At 33.8% G+C, this 27244-nt stretch overlaps 1 protein-coding gene across 2 annotated transcripts in view; it reads left to right on the top strand.

The window, feature by feature from the left end:
- LOC106052220 (uncharacterized) overlaps window positions 1-27244 on the top strand; it is a 134310-nt gene that overhangs the window by 100602 nt on the left and 6464 nt on the right. For both annotated transcript variants that reach the window (XM_056037061.1, XM_056037062.1), the window contains 18 exons: window positions 6100-6240; window positions 7335-7510; window positions 10068-10390; window positions 11401-11551; window positions 12613-12792; window positions 14075-14195; window positions 16207-16267; window positions 16421-16516; window positions 17304-17462; window positions 18818-19015; window positions 20022-20184; window positions 21012-21142; window positions 21712-21846; window positions 22014-22208; window positions 22992-23103; window positions 23707-23817; window positions 24744-24929; window positions 26566-26739. In XM_056037061.1, the coding sequence (XP_055893036.1) occupies window positions 6100-6240; window positions 7335-7510; window positions 10068-10390; window positions 11401-11551; window positions 12613-12792; window positions 14075-14195; window positions 16207-16267; window positions 16421-16516; window positions 17304-17462; window positions 18818-19015; window positions 20022-20184; window positions 21012-21142; window positions 21712-21846; window positions 22014-22208; window positions 22992-23103; window positions 23707-23817; window positions 24744-24929; window positions 26566-26739 (2813 nt within the window). The remainder of the gene's footprint in view (window positions 1-6099; window positions 6241-7334; window positions 7511-10067; window positions 10391-11400; window positions 11552-12612; window positions 12793-14074; window positions 14196-16206; window positions 16268-16420; window positions 16517-17303; window positions 17463-18817; window positions 19016-20021; window positions 20185-21011; window positions 21143-21711; window positions 21847-22013; window positions 22209-22991; window positions 23104-23706; window positions 23818-24743; window positions 24930-26565; window positions 26740-27244) is intronic.

Here is a 27244-nt window from a genome sequence, read left to right as displayed (position 1 = left end):
CACGACAGAACTATTAACATTCACCACCACAGAACTTTTAACATTCACCACCACAGAACTATTAACATTCACCACCACAGAACTTTTAACATTCACCACCACAGAACTTTTAACATTCACCACGACAGAACTTTTAACATTCACCACCACAGAACTTTTAACATTCACCACGACAGAACTTTTAACATTCACCACCACAGAACTTTCAACATTCATCAACTACAGAACTTTCAACATTCACCACGACATAACTTTTAACATTCACCACGACAGAACTTTCAACATTCACCACGACAGAACTTTCAACATTCACCACGACAGAACTTTGAACATTCACCACGACAGAACTTTGAATATTCACCACCTCAGAACTTTCAACCTTCGCCACAGTTTATTTCAATGCATTCATTGGTAATGGTTGGGTGGAGGGGAGGGGAAATAAAAAAGCCGCAATGTCTAAGGTCGACCTACCGGCCGTCGTTTGTCACCTTGTAAAACTCCGACTGTCTCCCTGTGACATAGATACCTGTCACACCCTATCACGTGTGTGGTGGTGAACAGCCTGGTTGTTGTTTATTGTCCTGCGCTGTTCACGTTGAATTATCCGCGTGGGAAACTTGGTGGAGGCAATGAAATATTATCGCCGCGTGATTTACAACAGGAAGATATACTTTCCTATCTAACTTGTCTTTTTTTTTTCTCCCGTAAAGATTTGTTTCTTTTAATTGTTTGTCATGTTTATTTTTAAAAAGTTAAACGGGATTGGTTTTAAATATACTTTTTAAAACATATGGATGTGGTAATGGTAGTGAATATATTTTGAATGTGGTTCTCACATTTTGTTAAATGATCACCTTCACCTATCACTTAGTGTGTTAAAACGTTTGGATCTGTCTCCATTTCTCTCTTTCAATGACATTCTTTAATGTTATCTTCTCGTCGCTTTCTCTGTCTTTTCCTTGCACAGTTCCCCGTAGGAAGTTCTGCGAACCTTTTAAAAGCTCATTTGGCAATTGGTTAGTGTTTTCTTTCGTATTAATTTGCATACCACGTGATGTGAAAATCTTGTCTATGCGCATCACCAAGTCTGCTAGTTTTTCTTCCGTCCCCGCAAGATCATCTATGTCGTCTGCAAAGCGCACAAAAAAAAAAAAGGGAAGTTCCTTTTTCAGACCATGCGATCTATAGGGTAGGTGATGTAAAGATCATCTGTTACTGTGGCCCATCGTTAACTAGGGTGTCATGTGGCCAGCACTACGACCAACAGCCTTTACTTTACCCAACTGGTGTCAGCTGGGTGGACTCAGGCGCCCAAAGATCCCGAAATTAAAAACCCCAGTCTTCACCAGGATTCGAACCCGGGACTTTCGGTTCGGAAGTCAAGCGCTTTTCAGCCACAGCTCCTCCCCTCAAATCGCAAGCTAGAATTTAACTTCCTGCTGCAATTGTTACAGAACCTTTATAGCCTTCAAGAATCGCTGCTTCTAATACATCATAGAACTGAGGTTTAGCCGCTCGGGAAAAACACAGAAAGAATGGGAAACAGATTTTGATAGATATTTTATAAAGTGATCAACTAGAACTCGCCCTAACTTGACCTACCTTCCCCTAAATTTTCTTTTTGTGAGCAAAATGTTTTGTGTTCCCATTTACATGATAGCAATTGATCGTCTATGTTTTAACATATAAAAATAATACATAGGCCTACATTCAATCAGTAAAACATATATGAATAATTCATTTCTTTCATAAAATAAAACTGCACAAGTTAATTATCAAATCCGACGATAAGGTTGTTTTTTTTTAGTTTACGTCATCATAGTATAATCAATTTGTCGAATTGAATTATATTTCTAATTTGTAGTGTCTGTAATGTGCTGTTATAGTAATGGGCTATAAAAACAACTAAGAAATAAGCAACAAAATTAACTCTTATGTACTCAGATGAAAACTAGATCTGTGTAGATTATAGAAAAAAAGTAGAAGTCGTAAATTTGAATAAAAAAAAATTATAAATATAATTCCTGATTTCATCAAATTTTAAATTTTTTTTTGAGTAGCTACTCGAGAACTAATCTCAGTCTCTCTCTCTCCTTTGGAATTAAATAAAAGTATTTATCCCATCGTTCAAGTAAAACCGGAAGTTAGGTAGATTAAATTCTAACTTCGGTTAAGAAAACAAAATATATTAATATACGTTTGTATTTTATCTGAAAGAAAAAGTCTGTTCATGAACTTGGGGACATATCTGACACACTGAACAAAACAAAAAGACACGAGTTTTAATTTAGACAAGACTAGCTAATTACTGTTTCTTAACCTACTTATTGATTACTTACGAATTGTAAAAGCGACTGTTTTCGGGACGCTAATCCTTGACTTATTTTTTATGGTTATCAAGAGAGCTCTATTCTAGACAAAGGTCTTTTCAGATAGCACTAGCTCTGTCAAAGGCCTGTCCAGCATTAAGCTAGATAAAGATCTGTCCAGAGAGCACTAACCTAGACAAAGATCTGTCCAGAGATTACCAATTTATACAAAAGTCTGTCCGAGATCAATAACTTTGACCATTGTTTCCCAAACTTTTTCCTTATCGGAACACTTGGAACATTTTGAGTATTAGCGGAACACTTTACTTATGTTTTTGAGAAATTAATTCACATGGTGGCCCACTAGTTGATTATTCCAGTAGTTTGTGGAACACCTATTCAGGCCTAGCGGAACACTAGGGTTCCGCGGAGCACAGTTTGGGAAACATTGACCTAGACATATGTGAAGTCTGTTTATAATGATACCCATACTTTTGCCACCAAGATCAGGCAGTTCAGATCAGTAATCTTATATCTGAGATGAACCGCGCAGTGGTTTCCAGATCAGGCAGTTCAGATCAGTAATCTTATATCTGAGATGAACCGCGCAGTGGTTTCCAGATCAGGCAGTTCAGATCAGTAATCCTATATCTGAGATGAACCGCGCAGTGGTTTCCAGGTTAGGCAGTTCAGATCAGTAATCTTATATCTGAGATGAACCGCGCAGTGGTTTCCAGATCAGGCAGTTCAGATCAGTAATCTTATATCTGAGATGAACCGCGCAGTGGTTTCCAGATCAGGCAGTTCAGATCAGTAATCTTATATCTGAGATGAACCGCGCTGTAGTTTTCAAATCAGGCAGTTCAGATCAGTAATCTTACATCTGAGGTGAACTGCGCAGTGGTTTCCAGATCAGGCAGTTCAGATCAGTAATCTTATATCTGAGATGAACCGCGCAGTGGTTTCCAGATTAGGCAGTTCAGATCAGTAATCCTATATCTGAGTTTAACCACCCAGTAGTTTCCAGATCAGGCAGTTCTCCGTATAGTTTTTGTTCTATAGGAGGGTTTTGGGGCCAGAGTCTTGTTCGGGCCTCTTAATATAACATGCAACTTCAAAGAACATGGTCAGCATTCTCTGGTGATGCTCCACAAGGGCAGGTTTCGCTCCTCCCGACTTAAAGCTTCCGGAACATATGTTGTCTCATTCTGTTGATCCATATTTCGCAATTATTTCTCTAAAAAAAATTTCTTTCAGTCCTGTGCGAGGCTGTCAACCATAGGCCTTAGGCTGCTGCCTAGCTTGCCTATGCCTTGCACCAGAAGCTAAATTTGAAAGGAGTTTTATTATTTGAATGCAGTTGACACGTTTTTGCTTTGTCACACATGTCGGAAATTTGGGACCTATTTGGCCCCAAGGTTAATAAAGTGGGGAACCACTGGACTTTTGCGCCATGTACAATCCCCCGAGATAGGGCTATATGAAAAAACTACTATATATTTTAAAAGTACTGTACTATATAGTACAAAAGGGCAATAAATAGAAGTTAAAAGCCCTTTTGTGTCTATTCTGTAACCCATTCGTAGTTTCTGATGTATTAAAATCTTGGCTATTCTCCCACATAACATCCAAAAACTACCATTGCTGAAGTTATTAAAAGAGCAATGCACTGTTTAATAAATGAGTCTGCCATCCTTATTTTAGCGTCGGGCTCGGTCGAATAGTTCAAAGGCATTCAAGTTATGGGATGATAAATCTCTTTCACTGACACAGACTCATGCATTATTAGTTCCCTTGCGAGCCAGTGGGGCTGAATAGAATTTGGGGATGATTCCGTGAATAGAATTTATGAAGCAGACAAGAGTCCATGAGAGAGAAACCCATACACTTTTTTTTGTATAGATCTATGTTTTCTAGGTGTTCTGGTTTAAATGACATGATATTTTAATTATAGCTATTCATACAACTGTCGTGTTAATGCATACGTCTTAGTCTGTGTAAGTGTTTATATGAAATGTCTGAATTAATGATTGAAACTAGGCAGGCGCTCAGAGATCCACAAGAAGGATCCTTCAGAGTAAACAGGGATTTATACGATGCTGGAGATATATTAGAGAGTGCAAAAAAAAAAGTAACTGAAAAGCTTGATTGGGCGAAGGATGATGTCACAGCGGTCAACGAGGGTTTCATGTTATTAGCACGACAACTGTGATTTAACTGTAATACTACGGACAACAAGACAAGAGTTTGTGAGGGAAGACATTTAGAACTTCTGTTTATCTTATCTTATAATACATAGACATTACTTCAAAAAGAAGATGATTAAGTCCTACGCGTGTTCCTAGGTCAATCTAGTCAAGCATGTTAAGCAATGACCTAAATTCTACCAAGTCACTGGTTTTCCTGGCTGACTCAGGCAACCCATTCCATGCTCTAATAGCACTAGGGAAGAAGGAGCATTTAATATGCAATACATGCTGTCTTGCGGTGTTGCATTTTCGCATAAGTGTGCAAATGAATATAAAAAGGAAATCTCTTCTATAAATAAACAAATACATTTTATCAGAATAATACAAAGGCACAATTCAATAGATTTTAAAGGTTCATTTACTCAATCGCACATCAAGCCTCTTGGTGCTTGTTGACCATTCTGCTTGAGCATGTGATGTATTGTACAGTGTAAATGCACGTTTTGAGACGTGGCGTTGATATTGTGTGGCGTGTATTACTATTACACACGTGAGGGACTGGTCACTACCACTGTGTCGCGAATGAGTAGAATGCTGGGTTCGTGCTTCCTGGAGTAATCTTGACTCGTGACAAACATAGATACTACAGATTGACTTAAGTCCGTTTCAGCAGCCAAAATATAAAGTATATTTGATAATAATAATAATAATACTGCACTCCTTGTTAGTTACACAAGTCTATAAGAAACAATCCTATCCGCATAACAGCAGTATCAAATAAATCCAATACGTTAAACTCTCCAGAGTAGATTGCAAATAACGTCCGCATCTCAGCGGGTAGCACTGTACAGAATAATACAGAATAACTAGGCCTACTAGAAATACTTGTCTCAAAAAGACCACTGGCATCAACTGTCCAAAAGTTACTACTTAACTGAAATTACTACTCGACTTTCTAAGTCGCTACTGTCCGTCCCGGACTAAAAGGTACTACTTGACTGCCCGGTCCAAAGGATACCACTTGACTGACTTGACTGAACTCAAAGTCAACTTTATTTTTTCTACTTCCTGTTTTCTACATCAGGAATTTCACGTGTCTTTTAAACGTCTTAACCTGAGGTGAACGTTAAATCAGGCAATGTCAACTGAGACTGTGACATACATGATGTCTAGAGATGTTAGAAGATGTTCAGTGTTGTGAAGGCCCAGCAACATGAAACGTAGCTGGTCATCTTGGGCTGAAATAACATCTCAACTTTGTGATCGTGTCATCTGGAAAGTCATTGTTAGTGTCCTCATATCTATTTGCTTTCTCTTGATCTTATGTAGTCTTCTATATTTTAAAACAATAATTGCGGATCTACCCCTTCATCATTTGCAATGTTGAGAGTTTTATAAACCGCCCGGCCCTGTTGACCTATCCACATTTTCAGCCATCCTGCCTTTTGTTAGTTATCTCCAGAAGCTAATGTTCCTTTGTAACAATATCCCACTTACTGTTTTATTCTCAAAAACTCTCGGTAAGATCATTAGAATTTCAATTTTAGTTTGACTGATCAAAGTTAGTGATATTAAATTGAACTTTTTATTTCATTTTACAGGGAAACCTGCTTCTTTGACAGAGCACACTTATTCCAGGAATCACCTGACGACATACACTTACATCCGCAAAGGGAAGCTACTCCATCAGTGGGTCAGACGACGCTGTTCAATATCAGGGACTAGAATGTTGATTTATAGAGGTAGGCTAAATGGAAATTAGGCCATTAGGTAATAGATCTATGTCTATGGTATCCTTAAGCGATTATTGATTATCTTATATAAATGAAATAAAAACCTGGACATTAGATATGATTGGAACGATGTCACACCCATCCACACAGCAGTGTCCAAAGAAATTGCAGATACTTGAGTCTTGACTGACTTGAGATAGATCTACATGATAGATTCACACAGATAGTGAGATTCAGTTTGGGCTCGCATGTTCTGCCAGGGTGTATCACTGTGTGCTGCAAGTTGCCTAAGGGTCATCAGCTTTTTATTTTTCCTCAGGGTTGACTTCAAAAGCCTAAAGCATTTTTTTGGTATAGGTTCAAGGCTGCAGAGTTTTAATTCAGAGTTTTCATTCTTCCAAGCTAAAAAGACCATCCTGCCAGAATCTTACTCAACTTACTGGTTTAGGCTTAGGCACAAGTTGCTTGCCTTTACCTCTTCTCCTGTCAGTAATAACAGTTCCACCTGGCCCAATATCTGAGTATCTTGTGAGGCCAGGAATTGGACTGGTTATTGTAGGCTATTTTAGACAAATGTACGGAAGCATTTATTATTACAACATTTCTAGACCTAGATTTAAATTTGTCTTGAACTTGTTCTTTCATATCCTACAATGTAAATATGTCTGGCCCAGAAGGCTGACTTTTCGTGTAGTATGTGTTCTCTACTGCTGTCTGGATGGGACCTGGTTCGAACCTGAGATGAACTCCAATTGGTGGCAAGGCTGGAAGGATCAGTCCTCCCGTAGAACCTTGGCGAGAAACTCTGCTGTTAGGCATAGTGCCTTTAAGCTCCCATACAGGTCAAGTGACTCTGCAGACAAACTATCCCGCAGCTCTCGGAGCTCATTATCAATGAATCCTCTGCTGTCCTGTGGGAGGTTTGGGCTATTATGTATAAATCTTCTATTCTCATGGAACATCTGAAACTTATAAAACAAACAGAGTTAGATCTATTTCTAAATATTCTTGATTAAATCAAGATTACTTTAAGACTGCAGTGTCTATCATCATCGTATCACATTTATCATCATTTCAAATTCATATGACTTTTTTGTTTTCAGAGAACCATGTTGAGCCTACAACGGTCCAGTTAGCTCGAGGTTCTGTGGAAGAAGTCACTTACAAAGGACAGTCACTAGTACTGAAGATAACTACTACCTACCCAACAGAACGATCAATGTACATGTCTTTTGTCTCGCAGGAAGATTATAATAAATGGTTAAGAAAGTTGAAGAAGGTGAGACTAAGTAAGATAGGTTTCCATATTCTAAATCCCCCTAGATTTAAGATTAGATATCTTCTTCTTATCTTATCTTATAAAATACAGACCTTACTTCAAAAAAGAAGATGATTACATTGTATGCATCATGCATCTAGTCATGCATGTTAACCAATGACTTAAATTCTGCCAAGTCATTGGTTTTCCTGGCTGGCTCAGGCAACCCATTCCATGCTCTAATAGCACTAGATCAATATCTCAATAATATATATATATATGTAAAAAAACAACAACCCTGGAACTCAAGGCAATTTTCAAGAAAATATTACTGATATAAAATTTAATTTGATTTGTTTAAAGCCTAGAATATTTTAAGCTTACAGCACAATAAATACACATTAAAAAAATGGTTTAAACAAATTTGAATAAAATAATGCTAATTTCTTTCTGGAAAGTAGTGAAAAATGTGATATTGTTTGCAAAAATTAAAAATTCTTTGCTCTACTTTTATCACATCAAGAAACCATTCATGTTTCTAATGACAGATAAATAATTAACACTCAAATGTTGCTATAATTATAGGCCACAGAATGGTTGACAATAGTTAATGTAATTTCTAATGCTTTTAAAATTATTTGCTGATGAAGACCATTTGTAGCATACATATCAAATTAATTAGCAGAATAAATTCCATTACCAACAGAAAAATCTTTTTTTTTTTTAATTTGAATTGTTTTTTTTCTAGTGAGAAAAATGTATCCCGGAATATGAACACTATGTTTAAACAATATTTTTTTTCTTGGCCATGTAGCAAATGAGTTATAGTTTTCTGTATTTTTATTCTATCTCTACAGACAATTGAACACATTGTCTTTAAAGCACCGAAAATGAATTCTCATAAATATTGTTGTAGTTAGAAAATGAACATGTTTTCAACAGTTGTGAAAATAATATTAAATCATTGTGAATCTTGAACCCAAGACAGTAATTTAAAGTTTATTTTTAGATGTTAATTACAGCTAGGTCAATCTGGCAAAGCACTATGTCTGCTTAAAGATAATCAAAAAGCAGTGCAAAAAGATTTTTACACTCTTATATGTTTGATAAACTACTCTCAATCTCATTAATTCTTTATTCTTATCTTATAAGCCAGTGATGCCCAACCTAATTCGACCTGTGGGCCATTTTAATTCCGACATTCGTGTTGAGGGCCATATGATCGAAAATGTAAAAAAATGAAATGAAATTGACATGAAACAATTTAGAAACTTGTGGATATAATATTATTAATTAATGGAATATTTTACAAGCTTTTCCTTTTTTTTTTTTTTTTTTTTTTTTTTTTTTAATACATCGGAAACTGGTGTCATTTCTATATTTATAATGTGAGCAACATTTTAGCTAGCTAGTCAATGGCTCATTTTCTGGTATCTTTTTGATAAAATTCCTATGAATCCTTAAATCTCTAGATGTAGTTTAACAATCTTTTATTCATGGCTTAAACCAAGAAAGCCGTCATATTTGATTTATAATTCGTTTATATGTTGTTTTTTTGTTGTTTTTTTTTTAAACATCCAGACTTTACAAAACAAATATGTTGGATTATTATCATGTTCCACAAAAAGGTCAAGATTTATTCACTTTTCTTGGTTGATTTTAAATGCAGAGTCCACTTGTAGTTTCTTCTGGTCTCCCATTTATAAAACTACACATTTTAAATGTAATATATATGGCACAATCCATTAAAGAAAACGTAAGGGCCCTAACAGATGTAAAGATACATTTTTCACCAAAAAGAGGGAATTTTCTACACTTTGTACCAACGTTTCCGCAGACCGTATAAAACCACGTCTCGAGCCGGATCTGGCCCATGGGCTGTATTTTGGGCATCACTGTTATAAGCTATAGATGTTGCTTTGCCATGCTCTTTTTGCTATAAACTTTTTTTGCATGCTAATTAGAACTCTTCTAAGTCATTGGTTTTCCAGGCTGATTCAGGCAACCATTTCTATGCTTTAATGGCACTATGAAAGAAAAGAGCGATGATAACAAGCTAAAAATTAAAAAAATATTTAAAAAAAATACAAATTTCATCTAAGGGGAAAAACTTCACATATATCTCAATACTGTAAGATTCCTTTTCCTTATTAAATTTTAAATAAAATTAATTAATTACCACTATTTCAGTAACTATTAAGAAGAATGAATAATTGCACAAAGTTTCAACTTGATCCCAGAATGGGAATTTGGAGAAATAAGTTTAGAAATAACATGCTCAGAATTTATACCAGACATACAGAGTGAGTGAGTTGATATAAGAACTGTAAAATCTGTCCTAAGTACTAAGTACTGTCCTGGTAAATTTGGTTATTCATGGATAAATACACTTTGACATCTACTTAATACATGTTTAAATATATTTTCTTATAAAAGATTAAACTGTATTATTCAAATATTCCATGTATCCCATAAATTCTTTTATATTTCTAGCTGATACCTGTATCTGTTCACTGCTGTTGCCATTGGATATCTGATAGTTATATAATATTCAATGATATATTTTTTTTTATTGAAGGCAACTTCCAAAATGCCAGACAAAGCTGACCTTTCCAACTGTCATTTGGAATTTTTGCCAGAGAATGTATTTGTCAACACTGACCTCAAAATTCTGGTGTTGCGACACAATGCATTGCGTGAACGCCCAATAGAAGAAGATATTTACACGATTGGCTGGCTAGAGGACCTTCCCAGATTTTCCTCCCTTCGTATGTTGAACCTAGCAGATAATCAGCTGTTGAATTTCCCTTCGGCATTGTGTCAAATGAAGTCTCTTGTGGAACTGAATTTATCTAGCAATAAGTTAAATGAGGTGCCACCAGAGATAAGAGAACTAGTCAAGTATGTGAATTTATATGCTTATTTTTTTTTGTTTGATTAGATTTTAGTAGATGTATATTAGACTAGAATAAGATTTCATATTATGAGTAAATTTTATAAAAAAAACAACAACACAGCAGTGCTTTTACTATAACCTTAGCTCTGTCTTTAAGATCTACTAATTGAGACTTCGGTACTTACTCACTTAGACTTAGATCCTCTGTGCTATTTGGAGAATGGGCGGCAAGCTGTCGCCATAAAGAACTGTCACTGCCAATGTCTGAAGCCTCTATCAAAGTGGTGTCCACTACGCTGTGGTCCTCCATGAAAGTGTGATGCCAAGTTATACGAGGGTATCCCTTTTTGCGCATTCTTCGTATTGACCTCCATGTCATTGCGATTTTTGATATGTGTAATTCCTTCTGTTGGACTACAGTACACTTTGCTTCTGAAGCCATGGTGTGTTTAATCACAATCCTGGTGAAGCCTGAAATTGTGAGCATCTGACTGTAGCCTGCGAATATAAAGCGATTGGTCATTGTGCTTACCACATGACACGATAATTAAAGCAGATGAGGTTTACATCATCCTCTACATGGACTGGAAGCTCTGAAAAAGGAATATTAATTTCATTGCAGAAATAAAAATAAAAGTAAAAACATTTTATGCTTTTATGTCAATTATTTTTATTTCATGCGTTTTCAAGCTACTATTTAGATAATGCATTCATTTGTAGTTTATAAACATGTTTGTTCTATGTAAATATAGGTTTTGATTTAGCTCCCATTGTGTTACTATTAAAAATAGTTTTTACTTACTAAAAGAATACAAACTTATCTTCAGCTATTTCATGATGTATGAATTCAGTAATATTAATTATTGTTAACTTATAAACACAAAACAAGATGATTGCAGTTAAGAAAACCATAAGTAATTGTAAATCATAAATAAGTATTTATTGTTTCTACTCTATGACTTATTCTACTTACAATAAATTTAATCTTGACAACTTCTATTTTTGTTTGTTTCAGCTTAAAAGTGCTTCACTTACACAACAACTGTCTTTCCTCCATCCCTGATGAAATAGCAGACATGAGAAGTTTGTGCCACATTGTCTTGGCTTTTAATCAATTCTCACAAATACCAGCGATTCTTCTTCAGTCCAAACTGGCAGCTTTTCTGGTAAAGACATTTGTCTCATTTTGTACTGGGGAAAAAAAAAGCACACTACATTTTGTTTACTCTTCATAGGGTATATTACTGCAATAAATTTAAAATGAACAATTTAAAAATTGTTTTCTTTCCTGAATAATCTTGTTTAATCAACGACGAAGTTCAATTTTGCATTTTAGCCGTTTACTTTTGTGATAGTTTATGTACAATTTGTAGATGAATTTCAATATATGAATAAAACTAGATTTTCAAATACTTTCAGTGTCCTAATTCATTATTCATTCAGTTTTAGTAGTCTTGCGGAATTGTTAATCTCCTTATAACATTAATTTTAGATTAGCTCAGATATTGTACTAGTCTTGTTGAAGAAATGTTTGTAAAATGATAAGAATCATCTCCACTTGTGTGTGATATACTTTTTAAATGAAAAAAAACAACAGTTCTAGTAGCCTGATTGTGTTGTGTTGGTCTATGTGGCATAGTTTCGTACTAAATCCTCTGAAGATTTGTACAAAAATGTTAGTGAATTTTTTAAAGAATTTGTATGCAGTCTTGTGTCTTACAAAATTAAAATAGAACTAATTCTAAATTGTAATGACAAGTTGAAGCTATGAGAATAGTTTATTTTCATTACTCATTTTAATACGATAAAATGTGAGATACACTTTAAATGTCTTAAAATGTACATAGGAAGCAAGGATCCAATGAAAATAAGTCATCAAGTACCTTCTTTCATTGAACTAGTAATTTCATTTCCAATTTTTTAATTCAATTTTACCAATTTCATTTCTTTTTTCAATTTCTCCACAAATCTGTAAATTTAGTCTATTGCTATATGACCTGATTTAATGAAATTAAGTTCCTGTCTTCAGTCTGGTCAATAAAAAAAACAACAAGAGAAATGTACATACACAAGATTTTAAATTAGCTTTTATTTTTTCAAGACAATAAGTCTCTGAACTTTGTAAAGTTGTTAATAAAGCTATTTTCTATTATTTATAAAATGTAGATCTAGAGCAGGACATAGGCTGATAATATTTTATATACCTATCTCTGATTAATTCCAATAGGTGGACAGCATTATCATGGCAGGAAATCTAATTTCAAGACTTCCAGCTGACCAGTTCATACACATGACCAAAATAAAGAAGATTGATCTCAGATTAAATCAGCTTCATCTCATGCCAACTGAGACAGCGAAATTTCAGAGTCTGGAACATGTCACTCACCTAGATATCAGAGAGAACCAGGTAATTGGATGCGTCTTGTCAATGTCTGTGTGATTGCTGGAGTGAAGAAGAAAGGGCGAAACTTTTCCTTTTTTTTTTTTATTTCACTTGTCTGGTGGACTGATAACATTCCTCATCGCCAAGTTTCCAGCACTGATCTCTTTTGTTGTTTTGTACATTAAGTCACATGTTAACTTCTTTGTGTTTGTTGGAGACGAAGAGGAACTGGTGGTAATTGTTTTCCTGGCCTGTCTGGTGCCCTCACAATATCAACCAGTGCTCTGCCTTCAGCGCTTGATTTAGAGAATGATCTCAGTGACCTCTGTTTTGATATAAAGCAAATATAATTGGTACTGTGGTGATAAGTTTGTATGTAGTATTGTTGGTGAGACTTGATAGAATCTTGGGTGTATGAGTTAACTATTTCTTGTTTGTTGTTGTTATTTCATTGGTCCATTGATTGGAACAAAGTGACGGCCCATGGAGAGTTTGTTATTGTTGGCAGAGGCTTGAGTTTGGAGCTTAGTTGTATCGTATAGGTATTCTAGAAGTCTGTTTTCATAATTATGCATATTTCCTAGTTAACATTTGATGCGTTGTCTACAACTGCAGTTATCCTGATTACTTTTATTAAAGTTATATTCTGTTATTAATTCATCTCTGGTCTCTTTGAATTATTGAAAGAAGTAAGTTTATGTGTCATGTCTAAGCCAACCTAGGAGTTCACAACAGGTACACTGTGTGTTAGGGTGCTATATGAAGGTTGAAATAATATAAACTACTAAGATATGATTTATATGACTCTAGGTTATTTTTATAAGTAGATTACAAAGATAAAAAAAAAGTTAATGCACTGTTATAATGGTGACTAGGTAGTATTGGTAAGGTGAAAAAAATCTTCCCCTTTCATACGTTACAGTTATGCATTTAAACACCCAGCATGGTTTACTAATTATTTATAACCCTGGTGATAGAATTATGGAAATTTGGCTTATATTGAGCTAAACTTTTAAAAAAAGTTACTTCTGGAAAAATAAATTAAAACGAATTAATTTACTATCCAAAGCCGTCCCATTGTATATAAATTTAAAGCCAATTTAGCTTTGTAACTCTTAGAGTTTATTGTAGTTCAAGATATTTTTTATCCTTGACAACTTTTTAAATTATTTTAAATTACCTCTGCTTATTAAAATGTGTTCCTATTTTTTTTTTATACCTTTTTTTTTTAAAGCTGTTTATCACTACATCTGGTAAAATTTACATGAATTTAAAACTTCTAATAATATTCTTTCTAACAATGTAGATTACTGACCTTGACATTCGAGCCATCAGAAGTTTGGAATACTTAAACTGTGACCATAATGCAATGCGATCCATGCAGCTGAATGGAAGTCAGCTAAAAAATGTTTTTGCTTCACATAATTGTATGTACATTATTTTTACTCGTTTTTTGTGTTTGTAGAAAAAAAAAATTATTAGGTGTTTTTTAATCATGGGATAGGTAACTATAATAAAGGTTACTTAGTTCTAGCCCATGTCTCCTGCAGGACTGCAGGAGATGATAGAAGCATGATTCAAATTCTGGATTTTTGTTTCAATAGCCCAAATACTATCCAAATGGTGTGGGAACCATTCTGATTTGAATCCTGTTGAATGCTGAGTTTTTTTAATGGGACGTTTAAGGATATACTTAAGTACACCCATCTGAAACATATATTATACAATTATTTTTGTAACTTAATGGTCATTGTGCTGGCTAAATGTCACCCTAGCTAGCTATAGGCCTTAGAAACATTTACCACACAATTTAACAAGGATATCTCATAATTATGTTCAAACAGCTATCTTCCTCAGCATTATTGATATCTTAGATGCAGTGACCATTGCTGAGATTGCTTTGGGTGTTGCATGTGTTTAAAATAAATGATATAGTCATTTGGTATCAATGTATTAATTATATAAGAGGAAATCAATTCTATCAGAACACATTTTGTAACTCAAGTCATTGTAAGGAATTAGAGTTATAAAGATAACTTGATTAAAGAAATTTGACCCCCATCAAATGTTATCATGCTATTGATTAGATTATAAGGTTTAAAATGCTGGTTATTAAGTAGTAAAGTTTCCCTTTCAGACCTTGTGGTCTATAGGGCAGATGATGTAAAGGTCATCTGATTCTGTGGCCTATGGTTAACGAGGGTGTCATGTGGCCAGCACAACGACCAACCCGCCTTTACTTTTCCCCAACTAATGTCAGGTACCCATTAGAGCTGGGTGGACTCAGAGGCGCCCGAAGATCCCGAAATTAAAAATCCAAGTCGGTTCGGTAATAAAATAGTAATAGAATAGTAATAAAAAAAGTTAAATAGCAATAAGCTTTCTCCTTTTCACAACTAATACTATTTTTAGGTTTTCTGCCATATATGAAAATCTCCAATAGCCAGGATCTCCTTCATTGGCAAAAAAATGAAATTGATGAAGATTGTGAAACATATTTCTTTGAAATTAAAGAAACAAAAGTCGAGTCAATGAGGCTAACACCATACTTGATAAACACTTTGATTTTTTTTAGATCTAATGACCACAAATTATTAATTGTTAGGTTCCTATCAGCTCTAGTGCTAACACACTAAAAACTGAAGCACTACTTTGTGTTCCACTTCTAGCCCAACACTCACTTTTTTAGACCTGGACAATAGGGATAAGCAGAAAATAAAACAATTGTGAAAAGAAAGTGGTAAGAAGAACTGATGACTTCAAAATGTCACATTAACATGAAATCATCACTTGGATGATAGTTTACCAGTTGATAAATTTAGAACCTAAATAAACAAATAATCTGTTTTGATGATAGTTTACCAGTTGATAAATTTAGAACCTAAATAAACAAATAATCTGTTTTGATCATGTAGTAAGAATGGCGGACCAATCAAAACAACATTCTGATAATATCCTCAGATAGGTCATATCAGGCTCAACAAAAGCAAGAAAGGGTTTCCTGAAATAGAAAATCATTTATACATTATACATCTAATTGACACTGACAAGATAAACATAAAACACCATTGCAATTATTTTCTTATGTAAAGGAACATTTTTAATGTATACGATAAGCAGCAACACTTAAGCTGACTTGAAGTTTCTAATTGTATGTCAGTAAATTATGAAGTATACTGATAATAAAATATTTTAAAAAATGGAATTGTAATTATAACCCATTAAATAATTAGCCCTGATATTTCAATCATGTAATATATTTTACATTTTAAACCTTTGATAATTGAAATTTAAATAATCATGTCATTTAGCTGACTTAATTATTATTATTTTTTTTTTTAGTTTTCTTTTTTTCAATCAAGTTAGAAAGAAACATATTTTGCTGAGAAGCTGATAATCATTCTGTTGTGACAGTAAATTAAAATCATTTTTATTTAGGTCTCCAGACTTTATCAATAAATCCAAAGCCTGAGTATTTGTCCAGTTTGACTATTTCACAGTAAGTAGGAGTGACTGTTTTATTAAGGCTATACATGATAAACTAGATGGAGTATTTAGAACTACAAACTTGATTTTAATGAAGTTAAGCCAATTTAAACTTCTTGTTTTAACACACAAAGATTAATATGTTTATTTTTTGTTTTTTTTAAAGCAATAAACTGATAGAGCTGCCAGGCTGGCTTGCTGATTGCTTTTTCTTAACCCAATTAGATGTTAGTCACAATCTTCTAAAATTATTGCCAGACAGGTAAGACAGAGTTTTGGAAGATATATTAAGAATGAAAGCACACTTTACTAAAAATTGAATTTTTGTTTAGCCATTTTGTATAATTTCGCAATGAAAGTAAGACTCATTTGTTAGACCTACTTAGGTTACTAATAGAACTTCCGGTGTAATTTACCTTTTTTTTTTATGGTGAAACATTCATGTATGCTTGCATACAAAGGGAGAGAACTAAAACAAATGAATGTAGCTGAAGCAAAAATCATTTGTCTGCTTGTGAAAATTATTGCCCTTGTAGATTGTAAAGAGGGAGGTGTGGTCTTCCAAATTGGGAGTCCTAGGTTTGAATCCTGGAGATGAATGGGATTTTTAATTTCAGGATCTTTGGGCGCTGCTGAGTCCACCAAGCTCCAATTGATACCTGACATTTGTTGGGGAAAAGTAAAGCTGGTTGGTCATTTTGCTGGGCACATAACACCCACAGGCCACAGTAACAGATAACCTTTACATTATCTGCCCTATAGATCGCAAGGTCTGAAAGGGGAAAATTACTTTTTTATTGCATATAGCCTACTATATTTGTTTTGTTTTGTTTTACATGTTTCGGATGTTCCTTCAGAGTTGAAGATAGTTTACTTCCTAGTCCAAACCTCCCGCAGGACGATGGGGTATGGGAATGGGCAGGGTTTGAACCTGGGACCATCAATCCAAACGACAGTCCAGCATGCAAACCACATGACCAGGCGGCCATTTTCATAGTTTGTGTTCTTGAAATGAACATTTTGTCTAGGTTTGTCCATCTTGTTCACAGACTGTTGACAGATGCTAAAAGACTTAAAGTTTTGAAAGCTAATCATAATCGCCTGACAGAGCTGCCAGAAAAAATACGTAGTGACACTTTAGAAGAGTTACACCTTCAGCATAATTACATTCGTCATTTGTCTACAGAACTATTTATCAAGGCTCATAGGTAGGTGCCTTTTTTTCTAATGTCACTAACTTTTCATTAGATCAGTAGGTTGTTTTTTCTTTGCAGTATTTAAACCAGGTTTGAATTCTAATTTTTATTCAATCAACCATAAGATTTAAAATATTTTCTGTAGAAATGTGAAGAAAACAAAATTATTATTTTTTTACCCCTAGAAATTCAGATATTTAATAAATAATTTCTCTATTGTGGGGGGCCCTCTCTTGTGAAGGCCAAGAACAGAAACCCCACCTCCCCTGCTTTAAATATGGACTTGATACTGGTGTTCTAATTTGTAATATTTGATCTTTCATGGCAAACAAACACAATGTGAAAAAAGACTTAGGAGGGATTTGAGTTCATTGTCAAATTAATCACAAGTAACTGATGTATACGTCAAGACTTATAGGAAAACCAAAAAGAGCATGGCAGCGCAGTGTACTAGATGAAGCTGAGAGGACAGGAAAGAGCTGGGAAGCCATTAAAAAACTAGCAAGAGATTGTGGAGAGTGGCAAGTCATTACTGAGGCCCTATGTGTCGTGACAAACGCAAAGGAAAGATGATGATGTTGATGATGAACTGATGTATATTTATTGTTAAATTTATTTGGAATAAGCAAAGTTCCTTCTCCAAGCAGAGGGATTCAATGTAACAAAAGAGAAAAGTATCTTTATTAAAAGAACAGCTATGTTTGAATTGAAGCTACACTCTGACTCCAAATCCAACCAATTTTTCTTCATAATCTATATAAATACCTAGCCAGCCTTGGATTCCATAGTCTGCAAGAAAACATTGCATATTCTAGATAGCCAGTCTACATTTAATAGTTTAATAGTTTCTTTCTATAGATGTGTTTTAGATGTCATGTTTGTGATTGGGCTTAATTTGAGCAGCGTAAACATGGCAGTGTTGTATTATGCTATATGCTAGACGTGCTAACTTTTCCTTACACTTTTATTGTTATGCTATATACTAGATTTATCAAACTGTTATTATGCTTTATATTACATGTGTCAATTGCCAAAACAGAAAATATTAACTAGCAAACATTTTTACTTCTATATTTTCAGTTTCTCTAAATCCATTGTTTTTTAAAAGTTTTTGTTTGTACTTAAGAGTTTATTATAAATCTAATTTGTTTATATTTTAACAAAGATGTAAACTGCATGACAATTAAAACACTTTTTTAAAATTCTTGAATTCTCCTGTATACCATATTACTGATGAATTAAACATTTTCCTTAGGGACTTGACATATCTTTTAAAATTTTTTGTTTAGTTCTTAATAAATAAGTGGTACCCTCTAGTTTATGTCCAAAATATTTGATACACTATTTTTAAAATCATGTTTTTCCAGGTTACGCTATCTAAACATGACAAAGAACAAACTGGTGGACCTTCCAGCACCTAACAAAAATGACTCCTACAATAAACTTCAAGAGCTGTACTTGTCTTTCAACTACTTGTCCAATCAGTGCCTCTATAAAATCTGCTGTTTTCCTAGACTCAGAGTGTTGCACTTGGCTAAAAATAAAATTGCTGTAATAGAAGAGGTGTAAGTTGAAACACTTTTTTTTAACTTTTTACCACATTTTCTGTAAAGAGTAGAAAGTCTGAATGTCATTTACATATTTTCTGTTTAGACATTTTTTTTTTTCATTCCGAAACTTACAAATAAAAACATATTGGTAACTCTCTAATGAGATCTAAATAAATCCAAACATTCATAGAAGCAATCAATATCTGGAAACTGATAAATGTTTGTAATTTGACCTGATAAAAGGGAATTAATTATTCACAAGTTTAAAGACTGACTGTGAAAGTAATCTAGAATGTATCTTTGTGACAAAAATACAATACTCACTTAAGAAATAATGTGTTTTAGGTGTTTCTGCTTTGAGTTGAATAAAATTATTTTATAATGTCCCTACTATTGTGTAAGTTATGTAAACATTTTAGTAGAACAGCTTATAAAGTCATCTAATAGTTGCTGACAAATTAGTCCTAATAGCTTTCGTATTTTCCTAAAGTTTGCATTATAAATATCTATATACTAATGATCATCAATGTCTAAACTGTGAATGATAATTTGTTAAGGAACAAAAATTTCTAAATTTAGATATATTTTATTTCATTGCAAAACAATGTTTTGTTCCAGATCTATATGTTCATATTCAAGTATCTTTATAGTTTTGTTACCTACTTTTAACTATAAATGTTTTGTTCAATTTGTGTGGCCTGCAATGTCAAGGAAATCCAATGTTGTTGGTCTTACACTTATCGAATGTTCCTTCAGATAATTGCATCCTGGCACAGCCCTCCAACAAAACAGCAGGGGTTGGAAGTGGGCAGAGTTAGAACCCATCATGACCATTGGGCAGCATACCACATAACCAGATAGCCTTATTTGAGTTATCATGAAAAAGATTTCTGATCTTGAATAGGTGTGAAAGTTTTGTTGCACTCATTGGTAGGCTATTATGTACAAGTGTAATAGCTTACCTTGTGGAATGTTTCTTTAAGGTGGCGTGGCTTATCTCCCTTTTGTTTTATTTACTTAGTGATATTGAAAAGCTGGAGCAGCTAACAGAGCTGAATGTTTCTTCCAACAATCTCACCTACTTACCGTCTGCTGTTGGTCGGCACCCCAAACTTCAGGTCTTAAGAGCCAATTGCAACCTGCTGAAAGAGCTTCCAAATTTAAAATCTTCTTCTGTTCTCAAGGTAATAGTTACAGATAATGCAAGGTTATTAAATCTAATTTTTAGGAGGTTTGGTTTATCTAATAACCCAATATAGTCTAGGTTGGGCCCTGGAAAAGTCTTAACTCTAAGGTCATCTAATAATTATTTTAATTAACTGCTTTGGTTATCAAAGTGGCAGATGATTATAGTCACTACATAATACTTTTCTGAAATGATGGTTATAGTCGCTACATAACATTTTACTGAAACGTGTTTTCAGCTTGATCTGCATTATGGTGTAAGAGAGTAATTCTTTGTAACTCTTGTACAAAATGCATAGAGAATGAAAACATGTATACTATAATTAAAGTTGGATTTAATAAACTATTTGTTGTTTACCAATGAATTTTGTTAATGCTTCTTTATCAGTGGCATAAATTGTCCTGAATATTGCAGAAGGATCATTAACTTTTAGCTATTATCAGAACTATCTAGAACGCCAAACTAAAACAAGTGTAATTTCTTAATACATTCCTGTTACTGAGATTTAGTAGATATTTACTGTTTCTTTATTATTCTTTCGAAAGAAAGTACATTTCTAACATTCAAATTCTCTAGTCTGAAATGTTGGCTTACATAGAGCACAAAATGTGTTTGGAACTTCATTTAGTAAATTGAGTAAGAAACCTAGACATGGAATAAAAAATATAATCCTCAATTCACTTTTTCAAAATCGACTTATTCAAAATGATTGCTGTTTTTTTTTGTTGTAGTCTACATTCTTTTCAGCTGGTAACAACTTAGTTTAAACTTGTGTAATAGTGTCACCAAATTTCTGTGTCCTAACGAGTTCTTTTTTTTATTTAGGTCCTGGAAGTTAGTTCTAATCACTTAGTCAAAGTGAACCTGGAGAACTTGTTGAGCTCGCACATGTCTGTACTGGATATAACAGCCAATCCAACAATACAGATCAAGGGGCGTGATAATGAGTTGACCAAGTAATGCTTTGGTTTCAATTTTCATAACCTAAGGCTAATAGCAGTTCATAAAATAATAGTAACAATGGCCAGTGTAATTCTTAGCTAGAAGCATGAGAGATCAAAACTCTTCTGAAAAGACTTATATTAATTAAATTTAAAGTCAATAATAGTTTAAATTACAGTTGTTTTTTTAAGTTTTACTATTTTTAATTCAAATTTTATCTGAATCAACTTTCATTAAAATCTTAATTTTAACTCAATGCTTCATTTAAATGTATTTTGTCTATTACATTTATTAACATTAAAAACCTAACAAGTTACTTTGTAGAATACACCTATAATAGCAAAGGAAATTAAAATTCTTTGAACTATAGTAATTTATTAAAACAAACATTGAAAAGAAATTTTCGGAATTGTCTAAATTTATCAAAATTAATTTTAGTCTCAATGTAGTCTCCATTTATAAATGCTTAAATCATGTATTAATATTATTTATAAAAAAGCATAATGTTATTTGTTGCTTTAAAGAAAATTAATAATTTATACCTTTGAGATGGTTTTTGTGAAATTTTTTCTTTCATTTCTAGAACTTCTAAAAAACTTTGTATGGTTGATGTGAGGGGTCAGAACCCTCCTGTGAATGAATCCGGCTCACAAACAGACATATCTGTTGGTCAGTTGTGGAGAAGTGGCTTGTCACAAACATCTGGAATTCGAAATAAGTAAGTTCTCAAATATGTTTTCTTTCAAAACAGTCAAGACCAGCAGCTTCTTACTAGTAATGCTGTATCCAGAGTTGAGTTCTGGGTTCTATGGTGTTCTTCTGTACTTAAAGTTGTCATCACACCACTTTTTTACAGCAGCTTTGACCAATACGTTCCCATTTCAGACTGTCCGTAACTTCCATCAACAAGCCATTCCTCAATGATAACGGTGAAGCCCTGTTTGCCATCTTTGATGGAGGTCGCAACGATGTGGTGGCTAGTCAACTTTGTGACATCATACCAACTGTGCTGAAAGAGGAAAGGTCAAAGAGTAGAAAACCTGAGGTGTACTTGAAGTATTCCTTGCTTTCTGCTCATAGGTCAGTTTAACCTCTTCCTTTATTAGCCAGTTTCTTTTTATTATAACCTATATATATTTGAAAAGGTTTTTTTTTGTCTTAAGAGTTGATTCTAAGACTCTCGAAACTCTAAGGATATACAAACTTGCTTTCATCTGAATGTCTGTCTGGGAAGCAAGCAGATGTACATTTTTACATCCCTATTACAAATAGCTCATATCCCAAGAAGCTTAGGTTTGGGACAAGGCTGAACTCACTAATTTTTCCTTCAAGAAGACCTTTGCACTAACATGAATTAAAATCAAATAGACATTCATTGCTTAACCTGATGTGAGAATGAATCTACATTTCCACATGTTAAGAAAATTAATAACCACAAATATTCAAAAAAGCATAATAAAATTAAAGAAGAGAGCATCAGCTTGACAACTATAATATTAGTTAAGTCAGTTTATTTGTAAATGAAATTCCTCAATCATAACCTTTTCTAGACTGGTCAGAGGAATATAAAAATACTTTACAATTAAAACTTCTTAAGCCTTTTTTTCCTGTCACTTATCAAAATACAATAGTACACTTGTTGATGTCATTCATCACAAAAAAGCCTGGTATTCTGAGTGAATACTTTCTCAGAAACTTTAACATCTTTTGTATTGTTTTAAGGACACCAGTGACTTGAATTAGACATTCTATTTTAAATGTTTACAAATATTGATGCTACCAAAAGTCATTTAATAATTCTACTTTTAATAATAAGGTTTCAATCCCAAAAACCAAAATTCTGGTAATTTTTTTTTTCTATAGAAATTTAAAGCATTTAGGGGAAAAACTTGGCGCTGCTGCTGTAGTGGTTCACATTCACAAAGATGATAAAGAGAATTACATCCTCTCAGTGGCTAATGTTGGAGACGCTCAGGTAAATTTTTAGATTTTTTTTTTTACAAAGTTACGTGTTATTTCTCCCACACCCTATCTCAAATCAAGCTGAAATTGTATACTTCATTTATCTGACAACACAAGAATCTATAAAAAAAAATTAACCAATTAGTCAATTAAATATTGGCAATTAATTATTGGGTTTTGGTATCTTGAAAAAGGGAAAGAAATAGTTGACTGATGTAGTGGTATAAGTTGAATTAGTCCCCTGAAGGACTCTTGAACCAGAGAGAACTTTTTTTTTAATGCATTTAAAAAATGATCTAGTAAACATCCACCAAGATACTCCCTTCTTCCCTTCCCTTTTAAAATAGTATTTTAAAAATGTTTTTCTTGTTGTGAGTTTGGGGTAGAGCACATTTTTTTCTTTGTTCATAATGGATACCTGAATTTAAAATTATTGTTCAATGCATATAACCTAAACCTATACTAATTTGACATTTTCATAATATAAATATACTTTAATGATCAGAAATCTCAGGTCAACCATTGGGTGGCATTGAATACTGAATTAAAAAGTTATCTTACTATCAGAATGTCATCATTTAAAACATTAATTTGAGACTTTTCTTGAATTTTTCAGGTTGTGTTATATAGAAATAAAAAGCCAATGCTGCTGTCAAGGCCCTTCCTAGTGGCTGAGGATGTGGAGGATACAAAACGTGTGGTTAAATCTGGAGGCATCATAACAGAGGTAAACACATTTATTTTATATCAGTGATTCAAGGTTTATGACTTTAAAAAATTTTTCTAAAAAATGTAGCACATTTAAATGGGCTCCTAAAACCCTTGTCTAATGCTTTGTTATTTTTTAAAATTTTCGACATAGTTTAAAGACTAAAGTGGTTATAGAAACCACATTCCTTGTTCCATATGATAGTACAAATTTGTACAAATGCTCCTTCTTCCCTAATGCTATTAGAGCATGGAATGGGTTGCCTGAGCCAGCCAGGAAAACCAGTGACTTTATGTCATTGGTTAACATGCATGACTAAATGCATGACCCGTAGGACATAATCATCTTTTTTGAAGTAACGTCTGTATTATATAAGATATAATTATTGTTCCTTTTATTACTGTTCAGTAAATGTAATGTTGTGTTTAATAGATTAACATATGATTAAAGAATTAGAATCTGTTAAAACCTTTAATCTTTTGTTGCCTTGCGATAATTGAGTTTGATAAAAAAAAGTTACAAATTCTTCTTTATGATTTGTTGCAAATACAATGAGTAACTAGCTAGACAGAATATATAGCAATATTATGAGATACATCAACTATCAACTATAAGGCTTGTCTTTGAGTCAGTAGATCCAGCGCAGACATAGCCGTTGTCTGCTGGTGGTTGATTTAGATTTTCTTTTGATCTCACATGTGTATCCCCTGGCCTGCACTGTTTGGATAAAATGTATGCCCTTTATTTCCCACTGTTGAATTTCTTTGAGTAAATCTCTGTTTGATAACCTCACGTGATTATGTGTAATCGATTTTATGTAATTATACAAGATTTAACTTTAGACACTAAATATGCTTCAATGTATATGTGTTCCCTAGCATACTGATACACTAAAAAAAAATCAAAGTATTTAGCAATATTTCTCTCTATTATGTGTAAATCAGGATGGCAGAGTTTCCGGAGTGACATACAACACAAGACTTCTCGGATGCAGTTACTTGTATCCTTATGTCATCCCTGAGCCCCATGTCAGCTCCACAGTTCTGACCCTTGAGGACACATTGTTTATTGTGGCCAGCCAAGGACTCTGGCAGTATGTGACTTATGAAGAAGCTGTCGCTGAAATTAAGGTAAATTCACACATTTTATGTATCATAAGAATGATGTTGATAATGTGAAATAGTTAATTAGCTTATACTTCTGTAAAGTAAATTAAATTCCCCTTTCAGACCTTGTGGTCCATGGGGCAGATGATGTATAGGTCATCTGTTTCTGTAGCCTATGAGGGTGTCATGTGGCCAGTACAACGACCAACCACCTTTACTTTTCCCCAACTAATGTCAGATACCCATTACAGCTGGTTGGACTCAGAAGCACCAAAAGATCCCGAAATTAAAAATCCCAGTCTTCACTAACATTCAAACCCAGAATCCCTGGTTTGGAAGCTAAGCCCTTTACTGCTCAGCCACAGTGCCTCCTTAAAGTTCTGAGAGAGTGCTGATTCTTAACACAATTATAAAGGAAACTTTTTTTGATGAGTGATGTCCTTTAGGAAAACATGCATTGAAATTATACAAAAAGGTTTTTAAGTGAAAGTAATTCTAATGTTAATGATAGCTTTTCAGTAAGGGTTCAAGTTGCAAATTTCAAAAGAAATTTTAAGGAATGTACAATTATTCTTCATAACACTAAGGTCATGTCAACAGAGTGACTAAATTAAGTAGATCAAAATATAGTGCGCTAGAGTCTATGGCAACTGAATTACTCAGAGCTCTGTTAACACCTACCTTCAATTTTCTGTTTTAAATTGCATTAGACATGATATAATTAATTGTAATTAACTCTGATGGCCTTTTTTTTTTCTAACACACAAAACTCAAACCATTAGCATTAGCTTCACATTTGTATTTACGTCCACAACCTTACAGCTTAATTGCTGGGAAGCGTGGTCGATAGACTAAGTGTGCTTGAACTTGGCTTGGTTTGGCTACCTATGAAGGGGGCTCGAGGTTTGACACCAGACTCGGGCAGAGTAGTGTTTACTGAGCGCCTAAAGGCAACACGGAAAAACCTTCTCCTAGATGCCTCCTCCCCCCACTGGTCCACAACTGAGATTGTACCTAAGCGCTCTGAGCATGCTATAAGCATGAAAGTAGCGCTATATAAAAGCCATAATTTTATAATTTAATTTTACTCATGAGGCTTCCATATGTAGTGTATTTATGTTTTTCCACTTGTTCTATTAAGAGATATACAGTTAAAATAGAGCCATTGTTTGTCTAGTACATGTCTATGTGACTTTGAAGCCCTATTCTCAAGAGACATTCCCCTCCACATGTATCGCAGTTTAAGGTTGCATTCGCTTTGGTGGTAGAGGAGCCAGACATTTTTTGTTTGGCATGCTTTTATTCCAGAGCTGAGACAAAAGCTTTTTGGCTGTCCATAGCTTTCTTGTAGCTTTCTTTATCCCATTCTCTTACTTAACTATATATTTATTTGACTGTAATGAATTCATTGAAGCTGTACATTTTTACATCCCTATTACAAATAGCTCATATCCCAAGACGCTTAGGTTAGGGACAAGGCTGAACTCACTAATATTCCTTCAAGAAGTCTGTTGCACTAACATGAATTAAAATCAAATAGACATTCATTGCCTAACTGATGTGAGAATGAATCTACATTTTCACATATCTGTTTGATTTAAATTAATTGATTTCATAATACTATATTATATGTAAAAAAAAAAAAATGTTTTTATCTTAGGATACACCAGATCCAGTCGTTGCAGCCAAACGTCTTCAAGATCTGGCCCAGGGCTATGGTTCAAGAGAAAATATTGCCGTGCTGGTTGTTAGGCTGATGTTATCTGAGGCAGAGAGAAGCAGAATCACAGACTTGATGAGAATACAACGTAAAAGTCAGAAGGAGCTGCTAAAGGTGGGTAGTGGCCTTTTAACATTAACATTAACATTACATTCTGTCATCATTGTTTTGGGTTATAAACCTAAATTCAGTTCTGCTGATCATAAAAAAGTGCGGGAAGATGAGATGCATTTATCTTCTAAAAACTTAAAAATCTCATCAGATTATTACACTGCTATAATTATAAGTTATTGCTTTGTTTTTTTTATATTTGAAAATACAGAATTATTCCAATTGTAACTGGTTTTCTTACAAACAGCATAAGGGGCAGCCCTAGCACTGTCCTTGAAAATTGTTTACAAAACACTCATTTCTAAGTCAATGTTCATATTCAACACTCTATAAAAAGTTTGAATTTATTGTATCAGGCTTATATCAATCTAGCATCCTGATATAAATAGCTGTTATTCCCACAGCTGTACTTAATCTAAATAGTCATTTACTTTATCTTAATCAGCTAAATAACAGCTTGATACTTCAATGAATTTTTACTATAAAAGTGACATAACTGTCTCTTGTC

This window comes from Biomphalaria glabrata, chromosome 7 (genome assembly GCF_947242115.1).
Source record: "Biomphalaria glabrata chromosome 7, xgBioGlab47.1, whole genome shotgun sequence".
Taxonomy (NCBI): domain Eukaryota; kingdom Metazoa; phylum Mollusca; class Gastropoda; family Planorbidae; genus Biomphalaria; species Biomphalaria glabrata.
Note: the sequence above shows the minus strand (reverse complement) of the source record. Positions and strands in the feature narration are given on the sequence as shown.